The sequence below is a fragment of the Aspergillus caelatus genome, assembly GCF_009193585.1.
Source record: "Aspergillus caelatus strain CBS 763.97 unplaced genomic scaffold BDV27scaffold_36, whole genome shotgun sequence".
Taxonomy (NCBI): Eukaryota; Fungi; Ascomycota; class Eurotiomycetes; order Eurotiales; family Aspergillaceae; genus Aspergillus; species Aspergillus caelatus.
This window is the reverse complement of record NW_022475299.1, coordinates 158,381-182,375: the sequence shown is the minus strand read 5'-3', so window position 1 is coordinate 182,375 and position 23,995 is coordinate 158,381. Positions and strand designations below refer to the sequence as shown.

The 23,995-nt window shown below is 46.0% G+C and overlaps 8 protein-coding genes across 8 annotated transcripts in view; 2 read left to right on the top strand and 6 right to left on the bottom strand.

Annotated features, from left to right (window-relative positions):
- Positions 1-2,004, bottom strand: part of BDV27DRAFT_123944 (integrase zinc binding domain-containing protein) — a 2,053-nt gene extending 49 nt beyond the window's left edge. The window contains exons 1-5 of the mRNA XM_032065975.1: positions 1,334-2,004; positions 1,128-1,250; positions 961-1,015; positions 759-898; positions 4-635 (exon numbers count right to left, since the gene is read on the bottom strand). Of these exons, the coding sequence (XP_031930531.1) occupies positions 194-635; positions 759-898; positions 961-1,015; positions 1,128-1,250; positions 1,334-1,821 (1,248 nt within the window). The 5' untranslated portion in view covers positions 1,822-2,004 and the 3' untranslated portion in view covers positions 4-193. The remainder of the gene's footprint in view (positions 1-3; positions 636-758; positions 899-960; positions 1,016-1,127; positions 1,251-1,333) is intronic.
- Positions 2,005-2,678: 674 nt separating this feature from the next.
- On the bottom strand, positions 2,679-3,468 carry BDV27DRAFT_123942 (uncharacterized protein; the record flags this gene model as incomplete). Its single annotated transcript, XM_032065974.1, has 1 exon — positions 2,679-3,468. A coding segment is annotated over exon 1 (212 nt), but the record flags the coding sequence as incomplete, so codon positions are not given.
- A 3,652-nt stretch (positions 3,469-7,120) lies between these two features.
- On the bottom strand, positions 7,121-10,137 carry BDV27DRAFT_155012 (putative cytokinesis regulator (Byr4); the record flags this gene model as incomplete). Its single annotated transcript, XM_032072063.1, has 2 exons — positions 7,121-7,692; positions 7,743-10,137. 2 exons carry the CDS (start codon positions 10,135-10,137, stop codon positions 7,121-7,123), a joined length of 2,967 nt encoding a protein of 988 aa, XP_031930529.1.
- Positions 10,138-11,461: 1,324 nt separating this feature from the next.
- On the top strand, positions 11,462-13,113 carry BDV27DRAFT_123935 (uncharacterized protein). The gene is made up of 5 exons (XM_032065973.1): positions 11,462-11,579; positions 11,640-11,797; positions 11,874-12,091; positions 12,150-12,456; positions 12,521-13,113. The coding sequence occupies exons 2-5, from the start codon at positions 11,641-11,643 to the stop codon at positions 12,982-12,984; spliced, it is 1,146 nt and encodes a 381-aa protein (XP_031930528.1). The 5' UTR covers positions 11,462-11,579; position 11,640; the 3' UTR covers positions 12,985-13,113.
- Positions 13,073-13,570, bottom strand: BDV27DRAFT_73450 (uncharacterized protein). The gene has a single exon (XM_032077446.1). It carries the CDS (start codon positions 13,431-13,433, stop codon positions 13,161-13,163), a length of 273 nt encoding a protein of 90 aa, XP_031930527.1. The 5' UTR covers positions 13,434-13,570; the 3' UTR covers positions 13,073-13,160.
- On the bottom strand, positions 13,114-16,102 carry BDV27DRAFT_123932 (putative NADH-ubiquinone oxidoreductase, subunit G). The gene is made up of 7 exons (XM_032065972.1): positions 15,872-16,102; positions 15,787-15,810; positions 15,679-15,730; positions 15,610-15,624; positions 15,530-15,552; positions 13,599-15,480; positions 13,114-13,540 (listed from the first exon to the last, which is right to left on the bottom strand). The coding sequence occupies exons 1-7, from the start codon at positions 15,984-15,986 to the stop codon at positions 13,438-13,440; spliced, it is 2,214 nt and encodes a 737-aa protein (XP_031930526.1). The 5' UTR covers positions 15,987-16,102; the 3' UTR covers positions 13,114-13,437.
- A 630-nt stretch (positions 16,103-16,732) lies between these two features.
- Positions 16,733-18,883, bottom strand: BDV27DRAFT_123930 (putative ER to Golgi transport protein (Sly41)). The gene is made up of 2 exons (XM_032065971.1): positions 18,228-18,883; positions 16,733-18,173 (listed from the first exon to the last, which is right to left on the bottom strand). The coding sequence occupies exons 1-2, from the start codon at positions 18,639-18,641 to the stop codon at positions 16,911-16,913; spliced, it is 1,677 nt and encodes a 558-aa protein (XP_031930525.1). The 5' UTR covers positions 18,642-18,883; the 3' UTR covers positions 16,733-16,910.
- Positions 18,884-20,934: 2,051 nt separating this feature from the next.
- On the top strand, positions 20,935-23,938 carry BDV27DRAFT_142834 (Pumilio-family RNA binding repeat-containing protein; the record flags this gene model as incomplete). Its single annotated transcript, XM_032070011.1, has 6 exons — positions 20,935-21,055; positions 21,393-22,426; positions 22,475-23,101; positions 23,248-23,527; positions 23,581-23,671; positions 23,722-23,938. The coding sequence occupies 6 exons, from the start codon at positions 20,935-20,937 to the stop codon at positions 23,936-23,938; spliced, it is 2,370 nt and encodes a 789-aa protein (XP_031930524.1).
- Positions 23,939-23,995: the final 57 nt, after the last annotated feature.

Below are 23,995 nucleotides of genomic sequence, written 5' to 3'. Positions count from 1 at the left end.
GCAGGAAGAGCAGGAAGAGCAGGAAGAGCAGGAAGAGCAGGAAGAGCAGGAAGAGCAGGAAGAGCAGGAAGAGCAGGAAGAGCAGGAAGAGCAGGGAGGAAGCATATAAGAGAAGAAATAAATAGACCAAGTTTGCCAGATTGTCGGGGTTATTCCGAACATGTTTGATGATTCGCCGGTCAGATGAAGAGCTTTAAAAGTCTCGATGGCTAGATGGGCTATGTGTAGTAGCAAACCCCGAATTGTAATTGATCTGTGACGATGGTTCTGGAAGATCCGCATGGAGAGAGTCCAACACCGAAACTGAACTGGGTAGGGGTGGTGTTGCTTTTACAAAGCCGTGTCCAAGGCTAAAGTTTGACCGTTGGTGCATACCTTTTTGACTCTCTGACCAGCTATTGTGACCATTAAATTGAGTCAAGTAGTTTGCCTGTGGCCTGTCCAACGGCAATTGGACGTTCAGACTGGATTCACACCTTGATATGGGTGGTGATGGAAGTTTTGGGGAACGAGATACTATCTCGAGACGGGGTGAGCTTCTTCTTGAATTAGGAGGAGTGATGCGCGAACCTCCCCGGCGAACTTGACAAGTCGGACAAATTTTGACAAATCGCGAGATTAGTTCTTTAGGTACCCTTTGATGATGGTCAACGTATGCTTACAGTCAGTTTTCATTGGCCAATTGATGACTTGGGGTACTCTCAAAAAGATAGGTGTGGAAGATGCAGGCCTATCGTTTGGAAAACAAACAGACGTACCATGAATAGATCTGCCGCACCTGAGCAGATGTCTTATCTCTACCACCGTGTTGGCACTGTTGATGTGCCCTGGTAAGAATCTTGAAGAGTTTCTCTCGAATAGCCACGGGCTTTCCTTCATGACAGATCACTTTCATGCACTTGAAAGGCATATGTGCATCAGCAATGAAGTTATTTGACTTGTTCAGGAGGGAATACAGACATCTGAAGCCCCTGTGCCAACTACTTGAAGTTTGAACATCTTTTTGACCCAAAATCTGATGCTTTCCATTTAGCTGATGCTAATATAATCATTGCCTTGATGAAAGGCTCGAAGTAAAGTAGTAGGGATGCTTTCAGCCGCAGGCAAAGGACAGGACAAATTCATACCGAAACTGGGCAGATTCTACAGTCGTATCTTTTGGGTCTAATAAGACTGTCCTTATGTTTCTCGCCCTTTTAGCATGAATCAACGCTTTGTCTTGCTTCTTAATCGAGAGGTCGTCGACATAACTAGAATAGAATACCCCGTATAAGTAAGAGCTCTCTCCACTAACAACACCAAAGTAAATTCTTTGGACGTGTGGAATACTTACCTTCTCATTAGTTGATCGAACTCCCGTACATTTGGGAACCCATCCAGTGGAGGAATGACTGGTTCCGATAACATCGTATTTTCGTTTCGGGAGTCTTGACTTTCGATATCCGTCTCCCCAAGTGTCTCGCGGAAAGGCAGATACCTTTGGGATTGGAAATAGCGTGACGGTGCCATGTACTGTAGCGACTGATGAGGGTGGTGGTGTTGTTGTAGGGCCGTATGTTCAGGGGTTGATAGCACAGAGTGCACAGGTAAGTGGTGAGAAGACAAATGCTGGTTATGAGATGACATGCCTGAATGGCTATATGGAGAGCTGAACTGGGAAGTATATGCGTTGAAAGACTGAGATGGGAAATGATATGAGCCAGATTCATTTACGCTGAACTCATGGTCTTCCCCTTGGCTATATGGAACAGGTAAGGCAACTTGCTGGTTCACAATATAGCCACCATGGCCCTCATTACTTCGCCTTCCAAAACCACTCATAATGACTTTCGGTTTGGTTTCGTCTCTTGTTGGCAGTCGGGGGTTGGAGAATATTCCAACTTAATGTATGCACAGATTGACACGAGCAATTTCACTGCACAGGGAAGCAGCTCGCACTGCTCGCCCTATCATCCAAATATATACTGAGGCAGAGATAGAGGATGTGATATAGTAGAGGTGAAGTTTCTATAAGCCAAGAATTCTCGAATAGTAAGGATGCGGTTTCTGAGAAACTTGGCGATACAGGCTCTTCAGAATAACGTGTACACTGAGGTGGTGTCGAAGGAAAGGAAATCGCCTGAACACGACAAAGAGAGGTGGAGAAATAAGAGAGGATGGAAAACTTGTAGAAACAGAAGAATAAAAGTGATGGAGGTGCAAATAAAACACAGCCCGTATACTATGGACCCCAATGAGGGCGAGCGGGCTCCGAGTCTCAAATAAGGGAAGCAAAACCTAGGAGCTTCCGATAGAAGGCCTCAGTATGAATGACATATAGAGAGCTAGTAGGTATATATGTGCAAGACCATAGCACCCTACCCTGGAACGATGCAAGGTAACCTCCAAGAAGTCCGAGGCATCGGCGACAGTTGACAGATTCCAGATTTCCTGGGTAAAAAAGAAAATTTGCTTTGAATATTATTGACTTTGGCATATAAAAAGTAACATAAGAAATAACACGGGAGATATAACATTGGGGCTAAGGAAGAAGGAAGTCTAGAGAAGACTCTGTAAGGTACCTCCTGCAGAAGAGAGGAAAAGAAAAAGAAGCAACCATCACGTCGAAAGCAAGATACTGCGAATGAGATTGGCAAATCAGGAAAGGAAAGGGAAGGAAAGGGAAGGAAGGAAGAAAGGAAGGAAGGAAGGAAGGAAGGAGGCTTGTAGATGGTGAGGCCAAATAACTTGTGGAACCGACAAGGATAATCAGACAATCAAAGACCATCATTGAGAATAGGACAATAGAAGATAGAAAAAGGGAAAGACTGAGAGAGGCGAAAAAAGTAGAAAAGAAAAGAAAAGAAAAGAAAAGAAAAAGGCGCAGTGACAGGTAAGAAGGGCAGAATAGGTCGAGCTTTGGAAGTCTCCGTGAAGCCTTTTCCTTCAGTGGCACAGAGGCATTTAGAGGAAATGCATTCTGGAACATAAAAAAATAAATAAAAGAAAATAGAAAATAGAAAATAGAAAATACAAAAAGAAAAAAGGAAAGAGAGAGAGACAGAGAGAGAAGAAAAGAGAAGAAAAAGAAATCAGAGACACATAGGACTCTCGAGGATGTGTGCTGGTGATACAGTTCAGGTCTCGCATATTTCCAGCAGCTCACTTGTAACTCCCCAGGTGCTTGCGTTGCAGAGCAATCAATGGTCCATGCTGTGACTGAGGACCAGTTTCCACTGCGAGGTACAGCTTAGCTGAGAAGTATGTAGGAATCACCTTTATTGGCTGTACTGAAGAAGTCGACCCTTGCTCTCACCTACATGGCGGGTATTTGAGTCTCTTTTCCATTCATTCTCTTCCCTGCTTCTTACGCACCGCTCCTTCGATGCACTCCCTCATTCAGTGTGAAGAGACCAAGAGACAGTGCGTATTATCTTGTCTCAGTAGTACCTAGCAGCGATTAGTCGTCTAATTCTCTTCCCGTGATGCACTGCTCCAGGCTTTTCGCCTCCTATCTGGGCCAATACATAATCCAATAAGATGGTAGCGAAGCCTCTACGCAGAAGCCCGTTTGAAGCCCCTTGTTGGTTTCCTGGAGAGACACCCACGCATCAAGGAGAAAAGCAACCAACTGTGTATGTACGGAATGGTCTCATCGGGCAGCAGTATACGTAATTTCTAGGCCGTGGATACTGTAATGTAGGTAGTACATGCTGGCAGTTAGATTGAACCCGGTGGAGTGAGATATCTGTAGAATATATGTATAGAAAAGGCTTCTGTAGAAGGGATCAAGGTTACTAGAACCCATTTATTGTGCAGGCCCTTTCGGTCACCGCTCCGTATGGTAAGTATTGTATGCTCTGTATATATGTAGATCGCTCAGCCTTAATAGAATGGATGGAGGCCGAAGCAGAGAAATACAGACAATAATTGTAACTACATGTATCCAGCACATGTCTCATCTCTAGGCTTTACTCTGGGTAGGTTATGATTATATTCATGCTACGGAGCAGACTCTTTATTCAATCCTTCTTACCTTTTTAAGTACGGAACAACTTCGGAACTAACGGCAGGGTGTATGAAATAGTTCTGTATGAGTTGGATGTTGCTTGGCACATAACATAAAGACAGTACTTACCCACCTAGTACTACACATGTATCTACTATCTACAGCTTACACTTGGCTGCTTGTGTTTCCAGGATTATCGGTGGTCGAAAAAATGAGAATATCCCTTTCCGTGGCACTACCCGGTATGTAATTCCTCATAATTGGCTTTTGCTTAACAGCGGATGCCTGTACTTCTGTACAGCATACCTGAACACTGTACTACACTAGATTTATTAGGTTTCCATAAATTCATTCACTTGCAGGAAATTCCGTGGGCCGTTATAGACTAGCCACCAGTATAGTTTATAGTGCTGCCATGCAAAGGGTCGGCGATGTCAAGAGACACTAAAAATGTCGAGGAAGAGCTTAAGAGATCCCAGACAGTGACCTGCCTACTTTGGTATGTCTTGTTTGGCAACACCATTTAAGCGCTGAGGTTGTCCAGTGCCACGCATGAAAGATGAACTTACATTCATATCTACGTTATAGCCTAATGATCATTGGGCGGGGGGGGGGGTTGAGGAGGGTAATGAAAAGAAGGAGCAGGAGTAGAAGGAACGTATAGAAACAAGCCAGTCTCTTGGCTTCAATATTACAACAAATACTTCCACCACAGCTAACATTCGCTGCATAGGTTCTGGGAGCTTGGAGTTTGCAACCATGGAATTGAATATCGTAGTACTGAATGTGTGACACAGATGCTGTAATTTTAGAAGTAATTTTTAATTAGATATATCCAAATACAGAGGCATATGTGATCATTGCCATGCTACTCTGGCTATTCCAACAAACATCATACAAGAGTCGTTTCCCTTGTATCCTGTATGCATTAATAGAGACCCTTCTGCAAGTAACCGGGTGAGATGGACGGAGCTCCATCTGTTTGTCTCTCTGTACACAACAATTCAACAGGGGTCCATGTAGGACGCGGTAGTTTCCCTGGGTCTAGTCAATGGGACTGATATCAGTGGCTGGATTTCAGAGCTGAGTTCCCTGCAGAGCCATCTATATATGATATACTATCATTAGAAGTGTGGTGCAAGTATTAGCTTTACTATGGGCTACCACTGTTAGCGTGTAGTGGGTATAATAAAGCATTGACACAAAAGTCTACCAATCTTACATCATCTAAGGATCCTTTATTCTGACTATGGAGCACAGAATTATATGGTTTTATGTGCAATGTGTCATCCTTTGCTCATCTTAACATAGATTTTCCAGTGTACAATCATAACTTAGACACTGGTTGACCAATGTTTTTGCGCAGTCATTACTGTTACCCGCAGCAACGTCAAAGCAATAGTAGAGCCTGTGGACCACTACATTATCAAGAGAGCGTGGGAGGATTAAATCTAGTTAGAGATCTAGAGTGAGTAACTGCGACTTAAATGCACTCTTTACCATAATACTCTACTCTACACCGTGTCCTTAGAAGTAGCAACCCAAATCAAGCTAGGGCTTCTGCACAGGGCCAAGGGGAAGAGTAGTAGTGCGTACCCAGTAAATTATGCTTGACGGAAATTACTATGGTAGATGAAAAATGAGAAATTGGGTGGTCAACTTTGCGGTGAAGGCCCTAGTCGTGGTCTAGAACCCGGTAAAAATAATTACTCTTGAGACTCGCGACTTGGGTATGCTCCGTAGCCCGTTAGTCAGGCATCCAAGTGCATAAACTATATTAATAGCTGGAAATACCGAGTGGGCAATATAATTCTCAAGAAAAGCATTGAACGTCTATAGAACACAAATACATTTGATAAAAAGGGCAGTGCCTATGATGTACCTTTTGACACATATTAAGCAGCTCTAAAGGTGAGACTAATGCCGATGATGCTACTGGGTAGTAGGAGCGACGCGACTATTGGAGCCATGGGTGCTTTGGCCCATGGAAGTCTGCCTTGAGTCCCCTGACCGTTAGTTACTAAACACCCAGACTCCATAGGTGGGTGGATTTGCAACCTATTTGTTGCAAAATCATTGGCCAAACTAAGAGACCAGTTGTCCTTTCGGGTCGGTGTAGTCGATCCGATGCGGTGTCACACAAACAATCGCCATGTCTACTGGAAAGCATCGGAGGCTGGCTGAGGGCTGCTGGGAAGATGCATGTTGTAGGACAGTATCATTAGTTCCGTAAACAGAGTACATCATATAACTAGTTCCCTAATATATCACCAAAGCGCCCTTGTAAGACTTTGAAAGCTAGTACTATATCTATACGTAGATGACCTGGCAATTGTTGCAACCCGCTTAGAAGATTTGGTGCGCGGTCTCTTATGTGTCTGATTATGTTTTAACTCCCCCTCCCTGAACTTCCTTTCTGTTGGCGAAAAGTAGCTTGATAGGTGTTAATAATTTATAGGGAGGTGGAGAGGAAGAAGAATACAGGCAAATGGAGATACTAGTATTATCGTGTACTCTCATTCTCGCCAATTGTTCCCCATGTTTGGATCCGCTAACTAGGGCGATCTTATAAATTAAATACAAACGGAATGGCTGGTGCATAAATGGACATGAACCCTGTAAAAAAGTCTCAATCAGTTAAACGAAGAGGTATATACCGCACACAATTATAAATACATAGAACTCCTGCTTCTTAGTACCACCCATCGATACTCGTATAAGGCACAACAATAGCCTATCTAAAGAAAAACAGACAGAGGAAGATCATAGCATCGACCGGTTCATTAAGGTCAAGGAGTCCATGGCTTTTCGTCATAACCTCATGCAGGATGCCCATTGCAGCTTAACCACAATTAGGAATGTCCCACTATCATGAAAACGTTTCTTACCATCATCAAAATATTAGAAGTGTTGGTGGAGCATTGACCAATGGAGTTACACTCCATTGTCTCCAATGGGTATCACTGCTTCAACTTCTCTTCTACCAATTCTCCCACTCTTCCTTTTTCTTTTGCTTTTTCTATTTCTCTTTCTTTCCCCCCACTTTTGCCCCCCTTCACCTCTCTTTTTTCTTTTACTTTCCAATCGCCCTTTTCGTCAGAGAGAGTGGTGAGAACAGAAAGGTGATGTCGATCACCCACTATTGTGGTCCCATGTGCTGTTAAATTGCACCAAGTCTCGAATAGCCCATCGCCAGCCATCCCCAAATCTCATGCGATCGAAGCTGACCCACTTATCAACTTTACGCCTCCATTTTTCTTCTTCTGCGCGTTGACGCCTGATGAATTCTGGGCCAACATCAAACTCCTCCGTCATAGGCCACTCGTCTGACGAATCCCCACAGCTTCGATCATCGCCGCTCCCACCAAAACCAAAATCGTCATACGTACTCGAGTTTCGCAGTCTGGAACTGCTAGCCTTGTCTTCCAGGTCACCAAGACCGGCGAAAACATCATCATCATCATCCTGGATTGCCACCAGCCCCTTTGTCCCTGGTTGCAGTGGCGCCAATTTAAGCCAGCACATACGCTGGGGATCGAACACCATCCCACCAACTACCTGCACGTTCTGCATCGCACCTACGTTGGTAATAAGGGCGGGCGCTGGCTTTGGTGATTTGGGTGAACTCATTTCAAACTCGCGAATCAAGCCTTCGTTTCCTTCCCAACGGAAAGCAGTAGGATTGTATTGCATGCCGTTTACAGCTAGGTGAGTCAGTCCATAGTCCAATATCCCAAGCAGAGAATCAACGTACATTTGGGCTCCTGGACACCTGCCCCCAAAGGCTTAATTAAATGTGGTTTGCACCCAGCCGTAATGGCCGTTCTACTCTTTCTGTTTCTTATTGTCGAATTTAAAGGAACCCGCGAAACTGTTTGTGCTTTCCAGATTGCGTTCAAAGAGGTAAGCGAGGCATTCTCACGAGCCTTTCCGCTAAATGTCATTGAGGCGATACGCTGCTCTCTTGCGTTTCTTGACGCGTTGGTATCCCGTGCAAATCTGGGAGTGGAGTCATGAGACTTTGAGGCGGTACCTAGTACCGGTTGTTGGGGAGTAGGAGTTTGTGTCCTCGACGGGATGGTGTGGCTTCGATTCAGCCGACTTCGAAGGGACCGCGGGGCTCCACGTCCAGAAGGAAGCTTGACGAATCGGCTTTCTGCTGAAGTAGACGTAGGCAGGTCATCAAATGACGCGAGTTCAGAACCGTCACCAAAGTTACGCCGACGGGTAGGACGGGTAAGCGTCCTCTTTGTGGAAGTGACTAAGGCTTCGGGGCTTGACTCATTTCTGGTATTGCCGAAAGCATCATGTCGACTCGACCGAGACAGACGAGATGGAGCTTGCGAATTGAATGCATCATTGGAGCTATCCGAATTTGTACGACGGGACTGCCGGTAGCTTTTGACGCTGGCATGGTGTGACTGATTTTCTGACGCGCCAGCGGGAATAAACGGTGCATGTGATTTACGGCTCAATGTCCTCACGTCATTTGCGCGATCAACCGGAGTTTTTGGTCGGATGGTAGAAAAGTTCGATCCATCTTGACGAGAAGGGGAGCGTTGGAAAGATGGTGTCGCTGGCTGTTGTGTGTTTCGCATAGATGGCATTGACCGTTTCTTCTTCAGTAGCTGATTTCCCGCAGAAATACGTTCGCTACCGACAGAGCCCTTTGGGACTCGCGAACCGACAAGTCGTCTATTTGGAGCGGAATTAATCGGGGACATTGTTGTAGTTCCGGATGGTATAAGACTAGACAGTGATGAATGCGATGAATGTGAAGAATGCCCCCCCCCTCGTGACGGAGGCGTCCGGAACTTTGATAGAGGAGCACCGCTTTCTGAAACAGTCTCCAGGTGTGTCGAATGCGGACGATCGTGACTAGTAAGACGGGGTATCCGAGTTTTTGGGGAAACTGTTGTATGCGTGAAGGTTAGGGTAGTTGCAGAACGCCTGGCTGGGCTGCCAGGGCGTTCTGTCTTGCACTTGACGTTTGGATTTATCGAGAGCCTCCTTGAATCAAAGACGTCATCGTCCTCGATTTCGAGACCCGAGAAGAAGTTATCTGCGCTGGCCGACTCACGGCTTGGCTTCGCTAGTTTCGGGTGGCTTAGGTTCATATACTTCGGGTCCTGCCGCCTCCTAAGAGATGACTCTAAGTCCAAAGGTCCGTCGGGGATGATGAGGCCATCTAGCCCTTCATCCTCACTCTCCGCAGTCAGGCAACTGGAAGCACTGGGGCTGACTACAGAGACTGAGGAGCTTGGATTCGATCGATGATCTCTTGTAGTACCACCAAACCGGACGCCAATACTGCCTTCAGACCAGTCAACATCTAACTCATCGGGCGTAGGGCTTGAACCCCTCGAGATGACTTGTCGATGTAATAAACGTAAAGGCAGGTCATCCGCCGGCAATTCAAAATCCCGCTCAAAATCCTCTGAGTCATTGTTCTGTTTGTCATGCCTCGAATCGTCAGGGAAACCATTCCTCTGCGGAGACCGAGATACCGGAGCTCTTATTGTAGGAACATCATCGGCATCGTCGACACTATCATCGACCTGGTAACTATCCAAATTTGCGAGTGCAGACTGCAGGTGGGAGGATATGTCATCACTCCAGAAGGGTGAAGCCGACGTTTTCACAGGGCTCGTAGCAGCAGAGCTGATCTGCCGGAGCGATTCAGGGAACACCGACGCTTGTGGACTTTTTAACTCCAAGACACCATCTGGTCCTGGGAACTCCACGTCTTCGGACCAATCATCAACAAAGTTTTGCTTGGGTTTCCTCCGCCCCAGGCGTTTAATAGTGCCCCCGACAAGAGCTGACCTAGGCAAGTTTGCAGGTAAAGGAATTCCTGCGTTCTTAGCAGAAGCTATCGCTTCTTCATTCACACCTTCTTCATTATCTAGTAGTTGAACTTGCCAATCCTCGTCGCCACCCACGTTAGAATCAAGATCGGAACGTCCAGAACGACGAGAGGAAATTGAATCTCGGTGTCCAGATCGACGAATAGACGAATTAGTTACTGATGTGGCACTTGATGCGGTGCGCAATTGGATGTCCTCGTAGCACTGTAGGTCGTCATCATCGTCCCAGCATTCAATTGTTTCTTCTTCACTACGGCGTACTTGGAGTGTTAACGACTCCATGTCAGCGCGGGGTAAATGTTGAACAGAAACAAGAAGTATAGATCGTTTCCCGGAGGGGTAGGTTCAGATTTCACCGGCGTTGAAACCTACTGCGTCGATACAGAAAAGGAACGTCATTCCGTGTGAATGGAATCGGCTGGGTTAGGTGACGTTGCGGGTTTGGCAGGTGGAGCAATCTCTTTCTTGTTCCTGAAGGGTGCGTATTCCTTGAAGCCCCGTCTCCCTTCGTAAAGATTAATATGTTAAAATCAAGCGAATCGTAGACGGGTGGTAGAGTCAAAAGACAAGTCGCGCGTGTCTCCACAAAAGAGAAACGAAACAGGTGACCCGACCTTACGGAGAAAATCGACACGAGGCTGATACTCAGCAGTCGTGCTGGTCCGCGTGTGGAGTGGTCGTGGCCGTGATGGTGGCTGGAGGATTCCTCAAGGAGGAGGGATCGTTTAAACGTTAGGGAACAAGGGGTTGATAAAGTACACAACCATTGGTGGATACTTCCAAACTAGTAGAAAGCCTCAGTCGATGATTTGTAGGGGGTTGCAAAGGGGAGGGTTTGAGTGAAACCCCTGCCTTTTTCTTCTCTCCTTTCCTTCTCGCTCTCTCACTTTTTCTTCCCTTGTCAAGAAGAAAGTAGGTAATGAGTGAGGAATGGGGGTTTTAATTAACAGGAAGGGAAGAAGGTGGACTCGGGAAGAGGCACCTACTACTATTATTTGCTCACTAGCCGCATCTCTAGTTTGGGTTCGGTGGCACTAATCAGTTAGTATAGTATGGTATTAGTACTATTTAGTAGTATTATTACTAGTAGTATTGTTGCACCGATGCTCACTCGGATCCACAAGGCGTTGGATGTGTTCGGCAGAGGTATTTAGGTATTCACTTGAAGTGAGTCGCCTGCCACAATGTGGGCAGAATTAATGGTGGGAGGTTGCTCCGGTAGCTATGAATAAACATTCGATGTGTATAGAGTAAACTACAGGCTGTAATGACGTATCAAGTATAATAAACCATTCTAGGTTCTCGGTTGTGATAGTTCAAGGTAAAATAAATCTAGTATAGTACCAGCCTAACCAAACAAAGCCATTTCTGTCCTAGAGACGGACCTAGAGAACTGTACGGAGTATATATCGTATCTATCTAGTATCTCTAAGCATAATCATCAAAACCTTCGTCAAGCTCTCTACCCAACAGAGAAACCGCCACCTCGGCAGGCAGTGGGCATGGCAATGTTTTAATTTTACTAAAAGTAGTTAAGCCGCGCACTAACTCCGTACTGTTCCGTACACTGCCTGCAGTACTCCGTAGCGTCATCCTCATTCTTAATCTTACCTTTGATGAATTAGAGCCTAGCAGGCAGCTATCTCAATACCTAGCCCGCAGCCTACTATGACCCACCGCGCTCGAAGCTTTAAGATACCACCTTAATAACGGCAACAGCATTAGTACAAATACTCCCTCTATTCTTAATCGTCCCTCACTCGGCCATTTTTGACATCACCCAGTATGTCCTCCGAACTTGGCCTGTCTCCTCGGGTTCTGCGTATACCCAGGACTGACGATCCTGAATCATATGTACTTGTTCATATCACTCGCATTAGCTCGTCTCTTGTGGACTTGAACATCACTGCTACTGAGGGCGAGAACCCGTATATTGGTACCGGTGCGCCGATCTCTTACTTTTTTTAGATTCATTTATTGTTCAACGAGTTAAGCAAGAGCTAAGACAATCAGGGTAGTGCGTAAGTCACACTTACGTGATTTTCGTTCCAAAAACTATGAAGGCAACGACGAGGAATGGGCCCAAATTGTGTTGCATGTTTTTGGTCAGCTGGATGAGTCTGCCGCCAAGGTAAAGCTGTGTGGTATTGAATCGTCGGCTAGTGTCATTGGCGCCAGTGATTCCGAAGACAAGGAGCTAGTGATCACTATTCGAAAGAGGATCCAGACTATAACTGTATGTGCATTTTGCGTGGAAATATGTAACTAAATATTGACAACTTAACATCTTACAGCAAAGACTTGGCTCCGTGACTCTCAAGCAGGATGATCAACAAGCTATCCAGCTCTTTGACTGGGCAGGGATTGCTACCGTCAGGGCGTATACTCTCGAGCAGCGTTTCGCTTCATTACTTGTTCGCTACCACAGTGCCGAGAACACAATCAGGCAACTGAACAAGCAGCTCGAGGAGTTCGTTTCCGCGAAGACACAGCACGAAGAACAACTGATAGTCAATTTCGTCCAGCTGTTGAACGAAAAAAAGCTCAAGATACGCAACCAGCAACGCTTGCTAGCCTCTGCAAAAGTAGACCGGGAAAAAGGTGAGATTAGGTTAGGTACTATCCAGTATGGAATTGGCCGTTAACCTGCAAGTTCATAAACCAGTGTCTTGGATCCAGAATGCAACATCAGATCAGCATCTCCGACCGCAAAAGAATATTCGGACCGCGAAGCGTACCGCTGCGGAAATGAGCGATGGGGAGGCGGAGAGTGACGAGGAATTCGAAACAATGGAATTCAATCAAACCATGCACCCAATTGATTTTGAAGAGGCTAATGAGACGACCGATGAACGATCTTCAACACCCCAGTCACTGGAGGGATGGGGCGAGAATGCCACTGATGAAGGGTCTCCTGCACCCTCAGATCTGATTGGCAGTGAGGACGAAAGGCATATGTTCGAACAGAGATTTTCAGCTGGTCCTCCTGTTATGAAGGAACCGCCTGCTCCCCCTCCGCGAAGAGAGCTTCCATTTGCCAGAAAGGCGCAAACGACCATAAAAAAACCAAATGAACAGGAGAATAACACAGAGGATACTACCGGGGAGACAGATGACGATGAACTATGACTTGTATCAGCGTTTAATTAATGAGCAGTAGTTGGGATTACTTGGCGTATACCACAATTCTGGTTGCACTAAGCACTTGTTACTCTCCAATGTTGTGATGATCATCGTAAACAGGCTGGACACTTTTTAATTTGTGAAATGCAACCAACTTCAACGCTTCATCCACAGGCCTGGCATTATAATGAATACCCGAAGATCCTAAAGCACCTGTATGCGTAAAAGCTGAATTTTACCTCAATCTTATGTACAAGTTCACCGCTACTGGCATCCCATTCTATACCAGAGGGTGATATGGGAGGCATCTTGGGAATGAGGTGGCAAAACATGACTAACAGTTTCAGCAATAAGGGAACAAAACACAAATAGACAAGTATAGGTGTTACAACGACAACGCCTAGACAATAGACAAACAAGGAAAAAGATCTAGGCATATCATGTTTAAATCGCATGTGCTTAGCCGTACAGAGTCTGGGGAGACATTTCACCAGCGGCCATAAAGTTCGTCTCCGGGTTTCCTGTGGCCTTAGCTGCTGAGCATCGGGCCATCGTTGGCGAGCTGTATCTCGATTAGAAACGAATATTTACATGGATGAACGAACTGCAAGGGTACATACCTCCGAGAGATGGAGTCGGTGAAATAGAAGTCATCGATAACCTTTTTGAAAGGTGCCAGGGTTGGCTGGGTGCCCTTGTTCTGCTCAACCAATTGAACCTTGCTCAACGAGCCCAGAGAAGTTGGCTCAACGACGTCGTATCGGCGCATCACAGGGCTAATCTCTTCCATACGGTCGCGAAGTGCTTCAATGTCGTCATAGGGAAGAGGCACATCAAGGAACTCACTGGTGGCACGGATAATCTTCCAGTCGTCGCGTGCAGCACCAGGCAACGAGGTGGCCGCACGAGTAACTTGTACACGTCCCTCAGTATTGATATATGTGCCGGACTTCTCTGTAAAGGCAGCACCTGGAAGGACAACATCGGCAAGTTGAGCACCACGATCACCATGATGTCCCTGGTAAATGACAAAAGCATCATTCGGGATCTCAGTCTGACCGACTTCATCCGCTCCAAGGAGCCAAACCATCTTGGGTTTGGCCTGAGCAACTTCCGGAGACGGCGTGGTGAAACCAATTTCGTAAGCAGCAGCACGAGATGCAGCGCGCTGAAGAACATTGTAACCCTGCCACTCAGGGGTGTTGAATGTACTCGAATGCTTCTCTACAAAGCTGCCGACTGTCTCAAAAATCGCTTTGGCGTCCGCGTGCTCTGCTGCAGCGGAACCAACGATTACCATGGGGCGTTTTGCGGAGGCAAGCTTTTCACCGAATTTCCCTGCAAGAGCCGTTTTTAAAGCGGAAACATCGGAGCCAAGGTGCTCAAAGTCGAAGGTACTCTCAAACGTTTCGCCAACGAGCCCGATCTCGAGATCAGAACGCAGATACTGTTTGCGGATGCGTGCGTTAAGGACCGAAGCTTCATGGCGAGGGTTTGTAGCGACCAACAGGATGGCATCGGCCTCTTCGATACCGTAGATCTTAGAGTTGAAGAGATAGCTCGAACGAACGTCAACACCGTGGGCAATGGGTGAGCTGCCACCCGGCTGATCCAAGGCAAGATTATCAGAACCAAGCTTGTTAGCTAGATCTTTCATGGCAACGAGCGATTCGGCGTCTACTAAGTGTCCAGCAACAGCCTTGAATTCATTTTCCTTGAGCTGGAGTTTCTGACGGGCAGAGGAGATCTCAGTCAGGGCTTGTTCCCATGTCGCGGGGACGAATTTTCCCTCCCTGCGGATAAGAGGCGTTGTAAGCCTCTGGGTTTTCAAGCCGTCACACGCAAAGCGCGATTTATCGTTGATCCATTCCTCGTTGATGTCGTCGTTGAGTCTCGGAATGATCCGCATGACTTCCATACCCCTGCTATCTATCCGGATGTTGGAGCCCAAAGCATCATGGATATCAATAGATTCGGTGTGTTTCAATTCCCATGGACGAGCACGGAAAGCATAAGGCTTCGAAGTAAGTGCGCCGACGGGGCAGAGATCAATAACATTGCCGGAGAGCTCAGAATCGAGGTTCTTCTCCAGGTAGGTGCCGATCTGCATATCGTTTCCCCTGCCGGCAGTTCCGAGTTCCGGAGCACCAGCAACATCATTCATGAATCGAACGCAGCGGGTACAATGAATACATCGATTCATAGACGTCTTGACCAATGGTCCGATGTTCTTATCTTCCACCGCTCGCTTGCCACCAACCTCATGGAAGCGCCCACGATCGGCACCATAACGCATTGACTGATCCTGAAGATCACATTCACCGCCCTGGTCACAAATGGGGCAATCAAGAGGATGATTAGCGAGGAGAAATTCCATAACGCCCTCCCTCGCCTTGTGGACAAGCGGTGAGTTGGTCTTCACATTCATTCCCGGCTGTACGGGCCAAGCGCACGATGCCACTGGTTTCGGTGCACGCTCAACTTCAACTAGGCACATACGACCTAACACGAGGTTAGAAAATCTTTGTAATGACATTATATGAGAACGTACAATTTCCTGCAATCATAAGCTTTCTGTTGGGATGTTAGCAACGGATATAAACGGGACTTCCTAGGGAGGGCTGAGCGCACTCGTGGTAGCAGTATCTATTGACATTATTATTAGCAATGTTTAATAATCTTCATTAGACGCCTCCATACCTTGGAATTGTCGCGCCCGCTTTCTCGCAAGCTTGAATAAGAGCTGATCCGGCTGTGGAAAGGTGTAAGCAGGGAGAGCTAGAACGTTGTAGCCCGAGGTCAAATCACCTTCTACTGATACCTTTTTACCATCTAAAGCCATAACAATCAGCTTCAATACAGGTATGAAGTTAGAAGATCAACAAAGTCATACCAATTGTGAGTTCCACCTCAGCAAGGCGAGGGGTTGTCGTCGCAAAGGACCTCAGGTTATTGATTCTTGGGACCCGGACAGCCCGAGCGGCCGCACGAAACAACTGCGGCCGCATGCTGTGAGGAATTTAAAGGGTAGGGAAGGGAAAGGGAAATAAAAAGAAAGGAGATGGGTGGATGAGATGCCCAATGCAGAGCTTGAAGAGCTGATGTTCTTTGAGAGAGCACTTTTGGCCTGTTCGGATTCTGCCAGTCGGGGCGTCACTCGCAAATTGCCCGCCTCGCATTGGCTCGGTTATACGGCAAATCATTTAGTCCGCGTCACACCTTCTAGTCACGTTTTCAACCAGTGTTTATTTCTTTCCCTTCTCTCTTTTTTTTTTTTTCCTCTCTTCTTTCTTCTTATCAAACTCATTCACGGGCATGATTATTGTAGGTGGTAGGGCTTTCTTCTATCCCTCCCCCCTCTGCTACATATCCCAAGAACAAATGCACTGAGCTGGAGCTCCTTAAGGTTATTCTCATTCTATTGATGTGACTACCTGATGAAGGTATAGTTCTTTACTGACAGTGGCGACACTTTTGTTGTACATATATTGATGAACGAGCGGACATTAGCTCTTCTATGTCTAATTAATACTCATTGGTATCTGAGCAATCAACTGGCAGATGTAATAGAGTTACGACCTTAGCACTTTAAAGAAATTTCGTCTTAGACATTGAAAGATCGGGTTATTGACTGGGCAACCTTGGTTTTTCTCACCAGACGAAGATACTGGGTAGCCTTAACTAGTTGCAAACAGGGCACGTGGTTATAAGGAAAATCAACTAAGTCTTGAGACTTTGGAAAATTTGCTTCTATTAAGAGTCTTTCATACCAATACAAAAATATTATCTAACCCCCACCCCCAAGACCAGACACACACACACGAGGAAGAGAGAGAAAAGGTGCCCTACGGCAAACTGAAGATTGTTACACCACGAGACCTAGGCGCTTCAGGGAGCAGAGTAACAACCATGAAGTTCAAGGTCAAGACCATCTAAGAGTCACTTGGCTGCCAAGTCGTCTCCTGCTTTGTGCCAGGTGGCAGCCATGCCCTAGTATTACTGCTTCCCCTGGGGCGGACTCGGCCTGGTAAATCATCGACCTTCTTCAGGTTGTTTGAGAAAGAATGTGTGTCGTCTAGAAACTGACGCTCACTAGTCTTCCCCGGTGGAAATACATAGCCGTTAGAATCCCATGTTTTAGTTGTACTCCGAATGTTGAGAGGAAGTACATTGTCCTGCGTGCGAAAGTGGTCTGCGTTCGCCCTTTGATCTGCTAGATCATCGTGGCTGTTGCGATCGTAGAGATATAGTCCAATAAACGTAAGAGCGATGCCAATTGCCTGCATCGCAGTAGTTGAATTGCCAAACCATACTATCGCAACGACAATGACAAATACTCTCTTCACCAGAGATGCCACTGAGTAAGAAACCGGTGATATCATGGATAGCAGAACAAATGCCAGGATGTTTTGCGCAAAATGGGAGACTCCGTTGAACACAAACTCAAATAAAAGAGCACCATGATCTAAGGAATTCTCCTTGCCTGACAGCGAGATGGATCCGTCCTGCATTACGTCTGAAAGCAATGGGTAACCCTCGCAGAGAACCCAGATTGGTAGCGTTAGTATGAAGGCCAACCCAGAGCAATAGCAAAGTAAATTTAACTTGTCCAATTTCCGTTGAGCGGACGGTTGTGTCTCTGACTCTCCGCGCGCTGTTTCGTTGAACAGCTTCTTAGAAAAGATATTTTGGGAAACGAAGACCAAAGCCGCAAAAAATGCACAAGTTATTCCAAAGAAGTTGGTGGAAAATCCAGTGGAACAAGCAAGCATAACACCTAAAGTCAAGGGAACAAGAGATAGGTAGGTAGCGCTGGCATATCGGATGCGAAAGAACACGCGGTATGCTAAGACTGTAAACAAAGGCGATAGTCCCTTGATTGTATGAACCAGCGAGACCGGTATTTGGGAAGTAGCCATGGAACTTAGTATATGGCCTGCTAGCTGAAATACTGCGAGAGGCAACGCGGTCATTATAACATCGCGCGAGGGGTAACGGATACCATTTTTGAGGGCCGGTATACTATTCCTGAGCCCTGGTAATATCTTCGAGAGATATGACAGCAGTAAGCACCATATTGATACAAACGCAAATTGCACGATCGTAAGAGTGATTGGTTTTGGGAGTGCATTCAAGATGGATTTCGACGACGTGTTTGTTAGAGCGGAGGTCATGTACCAGATGAGGCAAAGACTCTAAGTAGATGTGAGCCACAATTCCTGACAATGCGCAAGAACGGTTCACCATACTATCAGTTTGTATGACACTGGCGCCCGGAGGGCTTGGGCCAATTCTTGCGCGTTAGCGCTCACACTGGCATTACGTGTGCGGATGGTACTGATTGCCTCGCTGATGCTTTTCCTCGGCTTATGCTTTGAATGCCTGATTGACCCGTTTGTATACTCTGGAGCGAAAAGATTTTCTTTGCGCGGTTCCCAGCGATCATTCGGTGTATACTTAGTCGCAAAACTTGGATGAGGTTCTCTTGGATGAGGTTCTCTTGACCCTGCAGCGATTTCATATAGGTCGTCCTTGAATTGCGGGAACTTGTCTATCGGACTGGTAGTCATCGATTGTGAAATAAAATCAGTTGCTGAAGTCTGCAAATCTGACTGCCGTATAGAAGAGCGCCGTCCATTACCAGTAACAATGGCTGTAGTCATTCCTAATCACTTTGTAACTGGTTTTTCAGGTCCTTGTGGTAGTTCGCCTTGAGTCTAAAAGCAGGCTTGAACGGTAAAGTTGAGCGGCCATACATATGTCCGTAATAATATGGGCAGAAGGTGAGGAAGCCAGTTACTCAGGCCCTCTCAAGCAATTTTTTCAAGGCGAGTTCTCCGGTACTGGTGGAAAGGCCGTACGAAATCGACTTGGGGGGATGTTGGGGTATCAGTATCCACTGCGGTCTTGTAACGTTTGCGGTTTCTACTCGCTGGATGACGAATCCTTTCTGACGAATGAACACCAAGGAGGGAGAACATGGTGCGGGACCACACCTTATCAAATTTCAATATATAACTACTCGAAAAAGGTTAGTCATACTACTTACGGAGTACTCCCCGGCCGCAAGTGTACTTTACTATGTATGAGGTCTCATAGGCGGCTCAAAACTTCTGACAGGCTGAACCTGAGTCTCTAGGCGAAGGCCTGGTTACTAGTACTCGTACGTAATTGGTCTTATGATTGTGTATTTATGTACTATTGTCTAACTGGCACGTACCACTGAATGCATGCCAATCAAACCTATATCCTTTATTTACTACGTAAGGAATGTTCATGACATACTTATTTGTTTATGTATCTACATATGTCTCCATGCTCTGAATTTTATTATCATGCCTAAAATGCGTTTGTTCCATGGTCAAGTTTGGATCAGGTCTACTCCGTATTGATGGTAGAGCCACGTGATGGATGAAATAGGAACCTACTACGTGGACCCGACGATAGCTACAAGACGGTTAAAAAAATTTTTTGTGTTTTGTTTGTTGAACACGTCCATGATATTTTAGAAATGACATACATACTTACTACGGTACCTACTAAGGTAGACATAATTCCCCAAGATCGTTAGTTGGCTGACCTTCTCAATGTCATTCCGGTCCCATCCTCTCAAATATCCAACCCTCTACTCCGTACAGCAAAATACTTAAATAGTAGATATTTCTCGTACTATTGTTAAATATGTTTCACTTTGAAAATAGTACCTTACTATGGGATTTAGTAAGTCTGAATAAAAAGCTGACTACCAGAGTTCCTGCGTTGAATTTGAAGTTCTTGGATTTTTGACTACTAGCACTGTGTTCCAATTTCAATGTCTTTTTGGATACGCTGTATCTATATTATGTAGCAGTTTTCGGAGCCCAACTAGTCGATAATCTAATAGGTTTGGTTTTTTTTTTTTTATTTTTTTTAGAAAAAGGTTTATATTTTATATTACCAGACCTATCTACTAAATAAGCGATTTCAAATGAAAGTCAATGTAGGCGGCGTAGGGGGTAGTTAGAAATTGAGATACTGTACGTATATATAATGAACTTAAGTGTGTTAATGTGTTTCTACAGGCTTCGTTTTCTTCTTCTTCTGGCGAGGGTACGACTTGGAAATATGTCGATGATATTGATCGGTTTAGCCTATATACATCGCAAAATGGCTATATTAATGTGGATTACTATTTGGACAGAGAAGCAAGTGTTGGTAGGTATATATACTGGTTTATTCAGTGTCATGGGGCCAATGTACTATCGCGTGGCGTATTACTTTACTACAGCGGAGCTCGGCCTAGCACAGTGCTTTCGCTTAAAATGTCTACTTGAATGTAATACCACAAAGTTTATAGAAAGGTGGAACAGACATTGTCAGGTAGAATTTCCTGGCGTTGGTGATCAAAGATGCTAATATTTCTAGCCTGGAGCAAGCTACACTATACCAAGTATTAGTGCTGCTGCTCTATGGTAGAATAGTATATGCCAGCTATCTTGGTAGATGTCGACGAGTATCACTAAGAAGTTCTGAGGTATACTAGCCTAGTCATAGACAGCTATAACAGGTAGTAGTCTTCATGTTCCATTTTTGGGTCATTCTACTAGTACTACCGACTGTTAGGTGAGGTGTTCTCCATGAATACTTCCTCCCACTTCCCTAGAGGCTAGGGCACTCCTCCATTTAGTCCCCATCGTTACTTCCCAATACCATACATCAACGATCTATTCTTCTTTAGTGTCTATGTACCAATCTTTCCATCTTTGGTATTGTCTCTTCCCACCCATCTCGCGTCTCTTTCGTCACTAAGACAAAGCCTATCTCTTCACTTACAGTCATCTTTTAAGTATTTGCTTCAATTCCAGTTGTCGTTGCGTGTGAAAGTATTTGGATTCCAGTGTCGTTTCTAGCCAACAGCGTGATTGTGGTTACATTGTTCTTTGTTTATAAAGGCTTCCATCGACTGTCTAGGCAGATATGTCACTGCCGTCCACCGGGTCTCCTACGACCGGCCGCAGGCTCTCCGAGGCCAAGTTATTCTCCAATGACGGACAAGCATCATCTTTTGGACGCGAAGCATCCGTAAGTACCACGGACAGTAAGGGTGCAACCATTCAATACCAACCACATTTCACTCTAGAACCACAAGCACATGGACGCTTCTAACAGCCCCCCCGATCCTCTGATATCCTCCAAGCTTGGAAATTTTCAACCCTCGGTTGGTGAATTCAATGATATTCCGTCGAACAAGGTCAGGTTTCTTCCAAGGAAAAGAAAACAACTCTATGAAGGTCAAAATGTCTCACAATCCCAGAAGCAGAAGTTGGAGCATTCAAAATCCATCTCTCCAGTTGACAACTCCGAGATGGGAAAGCTACTGGCTAGGCTCTCCCCCAAGCCCCAACCATCAGGTATCAAGATCTCCACAAACCAAGGAATCCTTACAAGGCTATCCGAGCAGCAAAGGTTGCTTGATCGGCAGAGGCGTACTCTTTATAGCAGCTATGAGGGTTTAGAAGGACATGATGGAACCAACAAATCTTCTAAAATTCTACCGCTTACTTCAACCTCGGGACTAGTCCAGTCTCTTACCCAAGATCTAGCCTTACCGGATGCTACAAACACCGACACATCCGAAGTACTTCGCTTAAAGCAGGAACTACTTGCGGCCAATTCAAGAATTGCACTTCAAGAACAAGAGCTTGCACAAACTCGTGTAATCAAACACACACTGGATCAGGCCCTTGGCCCTCCTTCCGAAGTTGACTTTAATGGCCGGGAGGTCACGGAGCAGACGATCAGTGATTTACAAGATGCCTTTAACGCTTCGAATCCAACTTTCAGTCAGCTTCAGGACGGATGGAGTGGCCCAGATGACTCTCAGTCAGACATTTCCGACGCGCTTTCTACGGGAGCATACAACCGGTCGCGAGGTTTCTGGATCCCCCCAGTTCAGCAGAGGTTTAACATGAATATGCCTAACCCAGTTATTGATAAAGCTTACGGCGAGCCAATATCAATGCCTAACAATTACCTTAGTCAAAATTTGAGCAGGCCTTGGAATAATCTACTTCCCGATGTTGGTGTCTCTGGACACACTTCGTCCCAGCCTCATCGTGTGTTCTCTGGGCCGTTGACTGGAGCTTGCAGTTTCGACGCACACCTTGCCAGTGAGCAAAGTAGGTATACTTCAGGCTCAGGCGCAGGGCCACGCCGGTCTATCACACAGGCCAACCGCGGTGGGTCTTGTTTTCCAACGCAACATTCTCCTTGGGGAACGTTCGCTGCCAGCTCCCCAAGTATTCAAGCGCCTAGATCACCTGCGAATCGGCAAAGCGGCACATATCAACAGATAGGATTGTATCCTATATCGCCTTATCATCAACAACCAGTTGGGACCCCCCTCTCTCCCACAGCCTCTGAGTTTACTTCTTCCGGCACGACTGCACCACCCTGGACATCTTCAGCCGTGAGGAGTACCTAATCTTGTGTTCTTAGCATATGCTCACGCTTGTAGGTTGGTGTGAGCTCTACTCAGACATACATTTCGCCTCTCGAACCACTTAATTACCGCAGGCTCCTTGACAAAAATGTCTCTTGTGATTGGAGATATATTGTTGATAAAATTGTTTGCAACAACGATCAACAGGCTTCTATCTTCCTACAGCAGAAACTCAAAGTTGGGACAGCTGAGCAAAAGTATGAAATTATAAAGGCCATAGTGCATCAAGCATATCCCCTAATGATTAATCGTTTTGGCAACTTTCTTGTGCAGCGCTGTTTTGAGCATGGCACATCTGAACAAGTAGTTGCCATTGCAAATGCAATAAAAGGTAACACATTGAGTCTTAGCATGGATCCCTTTGGCTGCCATGTAATCCAAAAGGCATTCGACTGTGTCCCTGAAGAGCATAAAGCTGTTATGGTCCATGAACTTTTACGCAAAATTCCAGAAACAGTGATCCACCGGTATGCTTGTCACGTCTGGCAGAAACTCTTCGAGTTACGATGGAGTGGTGAGCCTCCGCAGATTATGGCTAAGGTTAACGAGGCATTGCGCGGAATGTGGCATGAAGTCGCTTTAGGGGAGACGGGAAGCTTGGTGGTACAAAACATATTTGAGAATTGTGTGGAGGATGAAAAGGTAAGAGTTTATCCCACTGCTATTCTAAGCGAGCAGATCCCATAAACCAAGGAGACAGCCAACACCCAGTCAACGTAAACACTCATGGATAAGGAAAGAAGGAGGCTTTGGGTATACCCGGGCAGAGAATACTAACAAGCCCTTAGCGTCCGGCCATAGAAGAAGTGCTGACCAAGATCGACCTACTTGCTCACGGCCAGTTTGGGAACTGGTGCATTCAACACATTTGCGAGCACGGCGCACCTCATGACAAGAATCGTGCGATTGAGCATATCCTCCTGTGGTCTGTTGACTACAGCATGGATCAATTTGCTTCTAAAATAGTGGAAAAATGCTTAAAGATCGGTGGCTCTGAGTTCCTAGACCGGTACCTTACTCGAGTGTGTACAGGTCGTACCGATCGGCCGAGAATGCCATTGATTGACAGTAAGTCGCGAAACTCCAAGCTTGCCGAGAGGTTGGTCCTAAACGATAGATAGTTGCTGGGGATCAGTATGGGAACTACCTCATACAGTGGATCCTTATGAACGCCGCGCTTCATCAGCGTGAGCTAGTTGCGAGTCATATCAGGTATGTTTAACAGCACAGTTTGTTTCAGCAACTCTAATCCTCAGTTAAAGGAAACATATGGTTTCTTTGCGCGGGTCTAAATTTGGTTCTCGCGTGGCCATGCTCTGCTGCAACCCGTCTCATATTACACGCCCTGGACCAGGTGCTGGCATGCAGATCGGTCGTTTCACAAACTTCAACGACGATAGGTACCAAATCTCAGGTCAAAATGGAGGCCGATTTAGTCGCGGAAGCCAATGGAACCCTAACTACCCACCATTCCGCTAAGATTGACAGCAAAAACCTCTGCAAGCAATGGGTTCAATTGCCCGTAACTTAAGCCTC